At 34.6% G+C, this 12,838-nt stretch overlaps 1 protein-coding gene across 7 annotated transcripts in view; it reads right to left on the bottom strand.

Annotated features, from left to right (window-relative positions):
* Window positions 1-12,245, bottom strand: part of LOC111437394 (glycerol-3-phosphate acyltransferase, chloroplastic) — a 13,169-nt gene extending 924 nt beyond the window's left edge. The window contains exons 1-17 of one of the 7 annotated variants that reach the window (XM_023075347.1): window positions 12,061-12,235; window positions 11,849-11,918; window positions 11,037-11,181; window positions 9,041-9,304; window positions 8,598-8,676; window positions 6,483-6,770; window positions 5,322-5,419; window positions 4,253-4,339; window positions 4,060-4,157; window positions 3,630-3,687; window positions 3,110-3,211; window positions 2,675-2,736; window positions 2,475-2,585; window positions 2,246-2,324; window positions 1,159-1,278; window positions 972-1,085; window positions 257-431 (exon numbers count right to left, since the gene is read on the bottom strand). In XM_023075347.1, coding sequence (XP_022931115.1) covers window positions 300-431; window positions 972-1,085; window positions 1,159-1,278; window positions 2,246-2,324; window positions 2,475-2,585; window positions 2,675-2,736; window positions 3,110-3,211; window positions 3,630-3,687; window positions 4,060-4,157; window positions 4,253-4,339; window positions 5,322-5,419; window positions 6,483-6,612 — 1,191 coding nt within the window. In that variant the 5' untranslated portion in view covers window positions 6,613-6,770; window positions 8,598-8,676; window positions 9,041-9,304; ... (1 more) ...; window positions 11,849-11,918; window positions 12,061-12,235 and the 3' untranslated portion in view covers window positions 257-299. Of the gene's footprint in view, window positions 1-256; window positions 432-971; window positions 1,086-1,158; window positions 1,313-2,245; window positions 2,325-2,474; window positions 2,586-2,674; window positions 2,737-3,109; window positions 3,212-3,629; window positions 3,688-4,059; window positions 4,158-4,252; window positions 4,340-5,321; window positions 5,420-6,482; window positions 7,134-8,597; window positions 8,677-9,040; window positions 9,305-11,036; window positions 11,919-12,060 lie in introns of those variants that run through there. The other 6 variants (XM_023075349.1, XM_023075346.1, XM_023075348.1 and 3 more) reach the window with 6 other exon arrangements.
* Window positions 12,246-12,838: the final 593 nt, after the last annotated feature.

Here is a 12,838-nt window from a genome sequence, read left to right as displayed (position 1 = left end):
TTCTTACCAAATAAAAAAAAAAAAAAAAAAAGGTACAAAAGTCGATGTAGAAGTTGGTTCCTAAATCTTCTTTTGGTACTTTGTACATCCGCAATTTAAAAAAATGGTTTTCATAGTTATTATATATTGAGAATTAGTATCCACATCATACCATAAACATTGATGATGATAACGATTTTCCTATCATATTCCAAGATTTCCAGAGAATATCAGTAGTTAATTCAATTGTGTTCTTGGAAATAAAAATTTGAAGTACCTGATTACCAAATGAATTGATGTTGAAAAATGATTGCAAATGACTACCAAGGTTGTGACAAAGAGACATCCGCAGTTGAAGCTCCTAGTCCTTGTTTGCCGGAGATAGCCGTTTTGAGCACATTGTATTGCATGGCCACAGAATCAAACAGTGCCTTTGAGTATGCCTCCCTAACCTGCCAAAGAAATCGACCTGTTCGGTGAGAAACAACCCGGATATAATCCTAATATTGTTCTTTCGACATCACAAAAACACGGTAAATGGAGCTTGAATAGTTTTCCATGCGCTTTCTACAGTCTTCTTGGTTGACCAGTGATTTGTAATATTTGATATAACTTCATTGACCTTGATCAATTCCTTTATATTTCAGCTGAAAGTAGTTAGTGACAGTTTGTGCAAAGTGGTCATTGCTTCCCATTCGACTTTTGTACAAAAGAAATAATTTCTTGTGATCTTCAGTTATTCAACTTCCAGAAAATGAAAACAAAAGCCATTGTAATGGTGTGCTAACATACGACTACATTGACACGGTTCCGCATAGAAAAATTTAACACTTGAAAGCAAGCTTGAAGTTTAGAGATAAAATTATTTATTTCCAATATCTATCTCTCACTCTTTTAGATTTAATAGTATAATTCGCTTTGAAAATTTGTAGTAGTACACCTAGCATATTTTACTAGCTCTCACACTTGAAAAATTTAAAGATCAGACAGACCTCCTCAGGATTTTTGTGGGTAGCAGCAATTTCCTCGAAGCTGATTTCAGGAGCCACAGACAAACCCGCCCCATTAAAGGCAATCACTCTTTTTTCTCCAATTTCAATTTCGACCTGGAAAAAAAGCAAAAGAGTTCGTAAATGAAAAAATAATCATATTAGAAATGAATAAAAGGGATAAATATACCTGTGAGGGAGGGGGCATGATGTCATGACATAATAAAGCAAGGGGAAACAAATGCCCAGGAACATCCGAATGTTGAATAAGCCTTCTCATGTTGTCCACTGAAGAAGCATCAAAGGGTGCCTGACCCTCTAATATCAGTACGAACTACTATGTTCTTATAAAAAAAATTTAACATTATTTTCAAAGACATAAAATGAACTAAAAGAGATTCGAGCACACATGAAATGATGATGAAATGATGAGTGAAGTGTTGAAAATGGCGTAGAGAACAGGCTTTTACTGGTCATTTTTACTATAGAAATAAATTAATTTAAAGAATGAGATGTACAGAAAGGGGAGTTTTCTCAAGTTCCAAAGGAGTAGAAGAAAACTCTTCAATTAAAGATAATGTGTGAAGGGGAACAATTACAAAGTTTCTACTGACCTGGCACTCCAAGAGGAGGCCACAGAACTATGATACCCCACACCTCATTCACTCCTTAATATTGTGAAAATCTTCTAACCAAGACAGGCCAAAAAGTTTCCTCGACTGTATTCAACCACAAACCAATACCCTTATGTTAAAAAAACAACAGCCAACAGAATTTCGAAAATGTCTTTAAACAGTTGAGGGAAGGCCAAGTGGATATTGAAGACGTCCAGTAGCTTCTATCTAAACGACTTGCTTGCTGGTCTCCAAAGTGAGTTGCTATTATTCATAAAATTGTAAGCTTATGTCCTTATTCAGTTAAGAGAATTTCCAGCTTGAAACTCCAATTTTGTTAGTTTGTTTAAATTTTTATAGGTGGTGAAACATTCTCTTGTACCAGATCATCGTAATTGATCATATTACAAACAGTACAGTCCACCAGAACAATTTCAGCCATGAGCACACCACTAGATTCAGCTACAGTTCAGTATTCCCCTTTCAATTGTTATTTTTATGTTATGTGCATGAAACCAGAAAACCGTTACACTAACCACAGACAAGAATAAAAGCACTACTTGAAAACACTTTAAAACTAAATAAATGAAAAAAATTGATTACTGCAACTAGAAACTAGATATGCATGTATATTTGTCTTTACTCAAGGTATAGAGAACTTACTGGGTACCATTCTCCAGTCGAGGGATCCGGCCGGTCCCTACCACCACTGGGTGCAATCCATATTAGTTGTGATCCACCTCTACATAAATTTATCGGTAATGAAAGCTTATAAATGGAAAATAGGAGAGAACATTTTGAGGCTTATTTAGAATCCACAACTTCACGACAGGTAAAACACAGCAAAGAAAATCAACTTTTTTTCCCTCAGCTGTTAACATGGTATAGGTACCTTAAGAGTAAAGCCATCTCCTTAAGACTTCGTGTGTTTGCTTTCCTTTTTGTTTCTGTGAGCTCAGGAATATCGAACATGTGCTTTTTTGAATAAACACAAATAAGATTCCTAAATAATGCATTTGAAACTTGAGTTGATCTCGTTAAACAATAAGATCTATACAATCAAATAAATAGCAAGGAAAAATATATTCGAACCTTCCAATGCTGAAGGGCTTGCAAAGAGGGTCTGCAAGAACTCTATCCCCTGCCACAAAGATCTGCAAGACAGAAAAAACTCATTTATGCCAGCAGGTATTAAATTCCGTCAAAACTTTTAACTTGAATTTAGGAAAGAAGAATAATACTATTGAATTTCTTTTAGATAGTGGCTAGGGTTTCTAAAGACCACTGAGGATTGTTGCTCTGATATCAACTTGAATTTAGGGAAGAAGAATAGTATTGTATTACTTCTTACACACAAAACAACTAAAAAGTCATCTTATTTAGAAGAAAGATCATCAACCAATAAGAAAAGAAATAGGACATGAGAAATGTATACATGATACAAAATCAATATCACAAAAGATATAAAAGAAAATCCAACATTTTAGCTTAACACTGTTGACATATACTGAAAAGAAATAGGCCTACCGTGTTTTCTGCAATATATGGGTTTGTCTTTTCAAGCAACAATGAAATGATAGCTGGATCTGCTTCAGTCTGATGATTTGATATCAAGACAACATTGTGACCCTGAAATGAATGTCACGAACAATAAGAGGCTTTTAATATAGCAACAAAGTGGAAGAAATAAAGTTTTAGAAGTCACAAAAGAGAAACAAGACATGAACTAAGAAGGGTGCTAGGAATAAGCATATCAAGACATGAACGATATGCAGACTTATGCCAATCGTGAGCCACAATCAAATTTAAAAGCACAAAAAGGAAAAGGAAAGAGAGAAAAATCAATATATTTAAAAGCTGTTAGATTTTTTTGATACTTGGATATGGCAATTAAAGAATCAAGACATTTGAACGTGAAAGTTTAACTAGTGAGGGAGATTTATGACTTATCTTCGCATTATTGAGATTATAAATAAAACTTAAGCAATGATCAGTAAAATTAGCCCCAATTTCATCACATGATAAAGAGGAAGTTGTAGATAGATACCTGCTGAAGCTTCTCTTCTATATCCTTGAAAAGAGAAAGGTTACCAACGAATGAATTTCTGCATAAAATTGTCTATAAAGCTTCAGGAAAGAGGTCAAACAAACAGGAAAAAAGCAGACGGTTAAGTTAAGAAATAACTTAAATTGATAATAGAGAAGACTGCTTTCACTATCAACACTTGCATCGATTTTTAAATTGTTCATAAAACTTTTATCAGAACATGTTTTCATTTGATCACAAGAACAGCCCAGATTAGGAAAATAAATAATAACAATAAAAAAAAAGTGGCATATATCACAAGAAAAAATAATTAACGAAAATTGACAAACTGTGATGGCATCTAAAAAGAACATGCAGTTTCTTGTAACGAGTGTAAACAGTGGACCACAGCAGATCCGATAAGGATTGTAAGACCAAATTTCCAGCTTACCCAAAATCAATCAATGGCCGTATATAGTTCTGGCCAAAAATGTAGTAATCAAAAGGCTCTCGAATTGCTTTGTGGTGTGATGAGAAGACAAAAGGATCCTGAAATATTACTGCTATGTCTCAGACAAGAGGTCATTCAGTTGCTTTCTTAAAAGCTTTGACATAATGTAAGTTGATATGAAATTAAGTATTACCTCCACATCCAACAATATGCGATCTAATGCAACAGTCATGTTAGACAGAACAATTTCATCTGCCTTTGGATTTCCACTCTCAATAACCTGAAAATAAAGGATACTCAATAAATACTTTAAAATGCACGATGGCATAGAACCAAAGACATTCCAGTCCCATCCCTTCACTGTATGATCCAACACCTAAATTTCATTTTCTAAGGATTTGTGCGCTTCAAACAATTATTGCATCTTTATTATGAGAACATTCTACCGGTTTTAGACAGACTTTACAAAAATAAATTAAACTGTAAAATTTAATCCGTAAGATAAAGCAGGTTATATCCCAGACCTAGTACGAGAAATTTAAAGCTGAAGAACATGGAGTAGAGTACAGTAGGTCAAAAATTTTAAGAGGTTAAGTTACAAAGAACCAACCGATATAACCTCTAGTCAAGAATATAAAGGCCTTAATAATATGAGTAGACTCTCATGTAGATCTTTATAGGAGGGGGTTCTACCCCCACCCTTGGGCGTTTCTTGATTTTGGTTAATGAAAGCACCTTATGTCTCTTATTAAAATAATAATAATAAGTAAATAAATAATAGGAGTAGGTGTTCTAGTTATCTTAAATGACGCACGTACAATCTGCCTCATTACAATAGCTGTATTCATGTAGCTCATCAGTTTGTTCTCAATGCAAACTATAATCATTTCCGATGGTACTTGTTGGAATTAGACTCCTCTAACAACTAGAATTACAAAATTAAGGCATGGAAACTTTGAAATTAATCAATGTAGCAATGAATTCCTTCAAAATTAATCAAGATATCCAAAAGAATACTGCAAATAAACAAAATTAGAATAAAGAACTTTTATTTCAATGCTAATAGCGATGATGGCCCTCTCTATTTCATCAGTCTAGGCTCCAGATTACTAGGTACAAGTCAAAAGCAAAGATCAAAATAAATAAGATAATGAAAACAAGTGAATATGATAGATTGGAAGAATGCCCATCAAACAAAATAATACATCTGAAGGATGTATTAAGGAAAAAAAAAACAACAAAGATTGAGAGAGAATTTTTACAGCATTTCTATAATTCTGATACAATTCTTCCATTCCTGCAGCAACATTTGGAGGCAGCTTTCCAGCTTCTGTTTCCTTCTTGATGCAGGAGAGCAACTCTGCAGATAAGATAAATCAACATCGTGCATGTTGCCTTTACAAGATGGTTTTTTAAAAAAAAAATTTAAAAAAAAAAGTGTTTTACTCAAAAATACAATAAGAAACACAAGAAGTCTAAAAAAGCAATATTAGTGTCTGATACGTAAAACAACAAGAATTTGTGGCGACAAAAAAAAAAAAAAAACAATCAAATGATAGGATTAAACATCCTCATTAACTACGACTAGAAAATCATGATAAACATGAGGGTAGTCGTACACATCCCCAAATTTAAAGCAGTTCTCTCTTCTGCCCAAAATTCTCTCTGATCAGGAAGAATGCACCGTCCCTCAAACAAAAAATTCCAGTATTACAACTACGTGGTTCTATAACACAGAGGGTGGGAGGGGGTATCATTGCCTCAGACTAATAACTTAAACAAAGTACACTATCAAATCTGAAATATCCCAAGACAAGGCACAAGAAGGATGGTGGATGCTGACAAGTGACAACACCCAGATGAGGGACAAGAAGACAATAAAGGGTCGAATAATTTTTTTTTTTTTTTTTTTTTGGGGGTGCAAATGTAAGAAATAGTCTTCCCCAGCTCACTAAAATCCCTTTTTCCTTTTAAAGAATAGACACCTCAGACACCACAAAATCTGAAACGAAATTGGACCAACCATCAAAGAGTGAACTGAAGTACATTAGAATCCTATGAATGGATCTAGTGGAAGTTCACTCATAATCATGGGAGACTGCTGCAGCTTTTACGAAGCGCTTTCTAATTATTTTCCCTTTCGCAATCCAATCATAACAATAATAACACTATGTTACAATTATATAACTACATTAAGATGAAGGGAAAAGAAAGCAACACACACTCACACACATAAGAGTTCTTCGCATTCCTGTGAAATCACAAGAAGCTCAACAGAAAGCAGGGAGCGCCAAAAAGGAAGAAAGGATCAAACAAAACAAAACAACCCAACCCAACCCACCCAGCAAACAAATCACCATCCCATGAATGCCACCTTACAAACACAAAAAGAAAAAGAAAAAAAAACGGAGAAGAAGGCATACCTTCTTCAGAGCGAACATCGAGAAATTTGCGGGAGTGAGCCGGCTCATTCCGTCTTTCATAACCGGAGCTAGCAGCAGCAGCGGTGGCAGCACTCTGGGCGGACTCCTTATCCTGGATAAGCTCCGCCATTGCTCTGGAAGCGGAAAACCGAAGCGAGCACGAGGAGGCAAGCTTGGGAGGTCCGAATTGCAGAGAAAGGGGAAGGAGCTTGAGAGAAGAGGAGGAGGGAGGAAGAGAAACCCTAGAGAAGGAGAGAAAAATGGAGGTCGTGGAGGAGAAAGGAGGTGCTGATGGAAGAGTAGAAGAAGAAGAAGAGAGGATAAACATAGTAAGAGGAAAATGGAGATAATAAGTGGAGGAGGAGGAGAAGTACGTAATGATCCAGAGGGCGTTTCAAAGAACAATCGAAACCAAACCAAACGAAATACAAGTCTTGGTGCGAAAGAGGATTGGGTGAATTAACTCTTTTTCCCTCTGTTTCCCGCACGTGCGTTTCAAAACGACGTCGGATATTTTAAGGGAATTCGGATAGAGTGGAAACGAAGGAAGACTTTATTTTCTTTTTCCTTTTTCTCTTTTTCGCTGTTCCAGTTTGACGGCGTATAAATAAATGCAGATCTTTATACTTGCAAGCTCATTTTCTTTAATTTTAAAATCGCAATAATTTTTAAATATTTTAATTTTGTCTTTAATTGATTCTATAATTTTAAGCTTATCTCATCTTGCTATTTTTAAATATTCAGAAACCAATAAGTTTAGTAGAATTTTGTCTTTTGAATATTATTGAAAGTTTTAAAATAATATTTATCGCAATGTATTGTATTTATTGATGAGAGAGAAAAAACTTATTCAAGATAAACCCTTAAAACACACATTACTAGGAAATAAGCTAATGAATATTGGATGATAAGATACACACCTCGGCTAATTTAGGGAATGATCATAGTTTATAATCAAATAATATTATCTCAATTGGTATAAGGTCTCTTGGAGAAGCTCAAAGCAAAGTCATAAGAGTTTATACTTAAAGTGGACAATATCATACCATTGTGGAGAATCATGTTCGTCTAACATAGTATCAGAGTCATGCCCTAAACTTAACCATGTCAATAGATTGGTAAATCCTCAAATGTCAAACAAAGGACTCTAAAAGAAAAAGAGTTAAGTCTCGATTAAGGGGAGACGTACTTTATTTGAAGGGAGGTGTTGGATGATGAAAGTCCCACGTCGGCTAATTAAGCGAATGATCATGGGTTTATAATCAAGAAATACTATCTCTATTGGTATGATGCCTTTTGGGGAAGCCCAAAGTACAGTCACGAGAGCTTATGTTCAAAGTGGACAACATGTGAAGAGTCGTGTTCATGAATTTTTTTTTTTTCATCATTTTATTACCAGACTTCCTTTTTTAGAGTATTATTTTAGTTCCACGTTTTAGAGTCAATGGATAAGCTTTGCTAATATTTTGAAATGACCTGAATGCGATGATAAATTCAATGCACATTCTTCTCTTAAGAAAGGCTACGCATATGAGAAAAGGACTATCTACTAATAAACAAAGCCAACTGTTCAAAAATAAATAAATAAACAGAGTTGAGTATTTAAAAATAATAATTATTATGATAAAACAAAAATTCATCAAGTTGGTGTTGTAGAGCCGGGGACCATGTTTGAAGAAGTTGGTTTTAATTAAATTTTTGGAACCTAATGTAAGTGTGAGAATTAAACTTTTTTAAAAATATAAAGAAAAGTGTTGAGATAATGCCATTAGATTAGGCTAGTGAATTTGAGGGTAGAAAATGTATCTATCCTATATAATTTTTGAGATAATAATAGAGAAATTAATTATACCTTACCTCAGCCATCAAATTATCGTACTTCTAACATAAATTTATATGAAGCAAGAGAATTTTATCCACTCTAGGATTTCTCTAGGAATTAAAATACCCGTGGGGTGTTATCGAGATTATGAGAGCTTTTTTCTGTTTAAAAAAAAAAAAAATCAATATTCCTTTTTTTTTTTTTTTTTTCCTTTTCCTTAGTTTGACGGGTTAAAAGTCAAAATTTCCAAAATATGTATTGGGTCAAATAATTGGAGAGAATTTCAAACTCACCTTTGTTAAGCAAAAGATTGAAGACGAGTCAATACCCCTCCTCTCTAAGCATCAAGGATTCTCCAGCCAAACGAGTTACCTGCACCACATATATGAAGAACAAAAAATTAACGAGCGAATTTGGAGAAGAAAGATTTGTGATTTTCCTCTCTTAGTAAGATTAATGACATCTTATCGACAATATCAAAAAGTTAATTCATAATTAAATAATCATTTGAAGATATTGTTCGTGCTATCAATAATTTCTTACCATTAAAATTTTACATATAAGAAGGAGAAAGAGAGAAAAGCTTAGTTTTTTCCACTTAAGAACACCTTTAAACCACATGAAAAGTCATTCTAAATACAACGATCTATGGGAATTTCATATTAAGTCAAGAAGACAGCCGGAGGACAATTTGGGAAATAGTGAACATGTAAGGGGCAAAAGGGGGGAAACTCACCAAGATTTTCCTGTCAGAAGTTTAAATATGTCCATCGCATTAAAAACAGTGCAAGAATAGATCAAATCTTTTGACTAGTGTTAAAATGGCACAAGAACAACTTCGAGCTATGTCTAATGTTAGAAGTTCGATGAAAGAAGGTAGAAGACTCGAAGCAAAACCAAAGGTTAGCCAATTTTAACCAAGAAATTCATAATCATCAGATGCAGTAAGTAACAGAATGGAGAGAACAAAATCTGCAAAAGCTCGCTCTGGATGGGAAACCTGCAAACATGCGTACGAAATGGACAAAAGAAACTCAGAATTTTTAAATGTCCAACAGTTGAACTTATGGTCAATGGAAAGAGATATAAAACCACTAAATCAATTTCAGGTTGTTTTTTGAATGCCAAAACTTGTGGAACTTTTTCTTCACTGTAATCTTTCACAATTCCAAATTTGAAGTGGTCCACATCTTTTGTTTTTATACTAAACTCTTTAGTGGAGCTTTTTCTTCATTATAATAAGATTTGGAACGATTCCAAATTTGAAGTGGTCTACATCTTTTGCTTTTAAACCAAACTCTCATTTTCCCCAATATTAAAAAACTGATATAGAATTTCAACTTATTCATCACCGAAGACCAAAACAAGGTAATCACAACGTTAATAGAAGTTTTTATATATATATAAAGAGTTGAATTTTCATTGAGAAAAGAGAAAGAAGGATAAAAAGGCATACAAATGAATAATTACAAAACAACATGACCCCGACGCTGGATCCCCCTCTAGCCATCTAAAGGTCCTAGTTTTCCTCTTACCTCGCAAACACGGTACAAATTCTACCCTACCACAAAAATCTCATCTCCTGAAACTATGGTTGGGGAAAGAACTCCTTAATCATCTCTTGAAGACCTTTGTGATTAGCAAATTGCAGGTCAAACACCTCAAAGAACGAGTCCATGTAGACCCAGCAAAGTCACAACTCCAAAGAATATTGTCAAGGTCTTCCTCCTCCATCTAACACAAAATGCAGCAAAATGTATCAATCAAAGAAGGCATCTTTTGCGAGAGCTAATCTAAAGTATTTATTCTTGCAGGGATGACCTACCAACGAAGAATTGTACATACTTTGGAACTTTCGCATTCTATAGATAAGAAAAAACCGACGCATCACCCGGGGAGAGATTTAACGAACCTATGCCAAAGGATGTTGGGGTTCGAGGGGGAGCTGCTAAAATCCTTTAGCCAAAGCTTTGTTGCAAATTCTTAAATTTTCCAACTCAAGCCCCTCAAGATATAGAGAGTTCCCCACCAACTCATCAGATGCCCAATCCTACCTCATCCACCCCTTCCCACAGGAAATCGGTCATAATATTTTCTAAGGATTTTACTTAATTGAAGAGTCCATGGACCTTCTCCTCCTTCACTGCTAGTGTGACGTAAAGGCTGAAAATTACTTTGTCGTACTTTTGGGTTTGAGTGGAGCTGTCCTACAGAAATTAGTTCCTTGCTACATGAAATCCTGTTCTGCTGGAAGCTGCATGGTAAAGCAAAAGTTTTGTGGGCTGATGAGAACTTACCAGATGTCCACTCAGTTCTATAAGCCACTGACCAAAGAATACTCAATGGCAGTAAACTTAAAGATCCCCCACCAACTCACCAGATTCCCACTCAGTTCAATTTAGCTGCCTTATCTTTGCATTTTATAGATGTTTCTCCCTTTTGCTGTTATTGTTTCAACTTATAGCCCTATGATACGTATTCAGGTGTTATTGGCTTTTGGCTGTGTAGCTCAATATGAATGAATTGCCGAAGCAAGTTGAGCGAATTTCTGTAATAGTATTTCTCCTTCACTCATCCAACTTTGTGGCTTTTCACATGCTTTAAATGACAGGTCCTTAAAAAGTATTTTCTCAAGAAGTATAATAGACAATACATCAAACTATTTTTCTGGTCAAAATGATTCGACACATACATATCCAGTGGTTAAAACAAGAGTAGAGCGTAAGAGTTACCTTGAGTTCCTCGTCTTCTTCACTTGAATGCGGAGACAAACTGCAGCTATAAGACAGAACCGCGAATTGTCTCTGTCTTCATATGGATAGTTTCCCTTTAAGATAGTAAAACATCTATAGTACTCACCAGCAAGGACAGCGGACCCTACACAAAAAAGCACTCCTGAAACATAAGAGTTAAACGGGACGAATACAGCAACAGCCATGAACACAGCCTGTTCATCAGAAGTTGAACGTGCGAGAAAATTATAATGATTTTTTCTTTTACGAACACTTATGATGAAATTCAAAATCTAAATTCCCAAATACCTGAGAAGGTTAACAGTCTATTGATATTTGAAGCATTCTAGCAACGGAATTGGCACAATAAGATATGATCAACATTCAGGTTTGCTCAGTCATGCAAGGAAATTATGCACCATCTCTTCATAAAAATTTAATCCAACTCTGGAGAATGCATTCTTCTCTTCCCAAAATATGCCACTTATCACGAAAACATATCTTGATTTTCTATCACTAAGCAACTTTTCATAGAAGTACATAACCGCATTACTTCAAAAATGTAAGATTGCAGGTATAAACAAATAAAATTCAGTGAGTAGATCATAGCAGAGAATGATGCTCTGCGGACGAAATAACAGCTCGATATTTTTGTTCCGTCGATAAATCATGCGTTCAGTCTAGAAAATTGAAATTCCACTGCGTGAACTATTTTTCTCCTGAAACCGCAATAGCTCTTTCTAATCGTCCATACTCTACAATGACTAGATATAATTTTGACTGACGAACCGAAGAATTAAGTTTGAATGAACCTATTTATGTTGAACCTTTAGCACGAAATGAGACTTCACTCCTAGCATGCGCAATAGGAGACAATATTATCTAAAGAATAGAGAATTCCGATTAGCAAGGAAATACAATTACTAGAAACTTTCAAAATATCTGATCTCTTTTTTATTGTCAAAGAAACTCGCTGCTGTTCTACGTGATAATGAGACATCGAGAAATGTGGAATTGATAGTACCTGAATCGAAGCCGGAGACGACCAAAGTTACGAGATCAATAATCTTCGCGGGAAGCCGAACTACATCAAAACTTGAGTTCGAGAGGATCAGCGAGGGAGTGAGAGAGAAATGGAGGGAGATGGTATCAAGTTGAATTACGAGTTCGCTCCAATTTTCGTTTCTAATTGTTTTAGTTCTTGCCCCATCAATTTTAATGACTGTATCAAATCGATGTAAACACGAGTTTTATATTCGCTAAAGGTTAAATTCGGCATTGTAACGTGACTTAAACGATAAGATTCGAGAAAAAAATAAATATTTAATATCAAATATATTTTATAAAATAATAAATACTCATTTATATGTGGGTGAAATACTTAAATTTACAAAAGTTTTTTATTTTTTATTTTTTATCTGAAGAATATGTTACAAGAATACACAATTGTAATAAAAAATATATTAATGTTTGTAAAATAATGTGACGAGGGTGATTTAGTAAACAAACCAGCAACTCAATATTTAGAAGAGACTAATCAAATGACAATCACATCTAATATGCATTTGAGGCGATATTGACTAAAGCTTGACATTAGCCTCGGTAGAAGATTGTGACAAAGTCGATTGTTTCTTTGTATACTAAGAGATTGGAGCGGAGTCAGTAGGACAACAAATCATGTTATATAGCAATAATCATCGAGATCTCTAGTTCAATCAACGTAAATATATTTTTTTCTTTAATGGTCATAAGTTTGTAAGATATAGTTGATACCAACTTCAAATTATTAATATAAATAAAAT

The sequence above is a fragment of the Cucurbita moschata genome, unplaced genomic scaffold, assembly GCF_002738365.1.
Source record: "Cucurbita moschata cultivar Rifu unplaced genomic scaffold, Cmos_1.0 Cmo_Scf00063, whole genome shotgun sequence".
Taxonomy (NCBI): Eukaryota; Viridiplantae; Streptophyta; class Magnoliopsida; order Cucurbitales; family Cucurbitaceae; genus Cucurbita; species Cucurbita moschata.
Note: the sequence above shows the minus strand (reverse complement) of the source record. Positions and strands in the feature narration are given on the sequence as shown.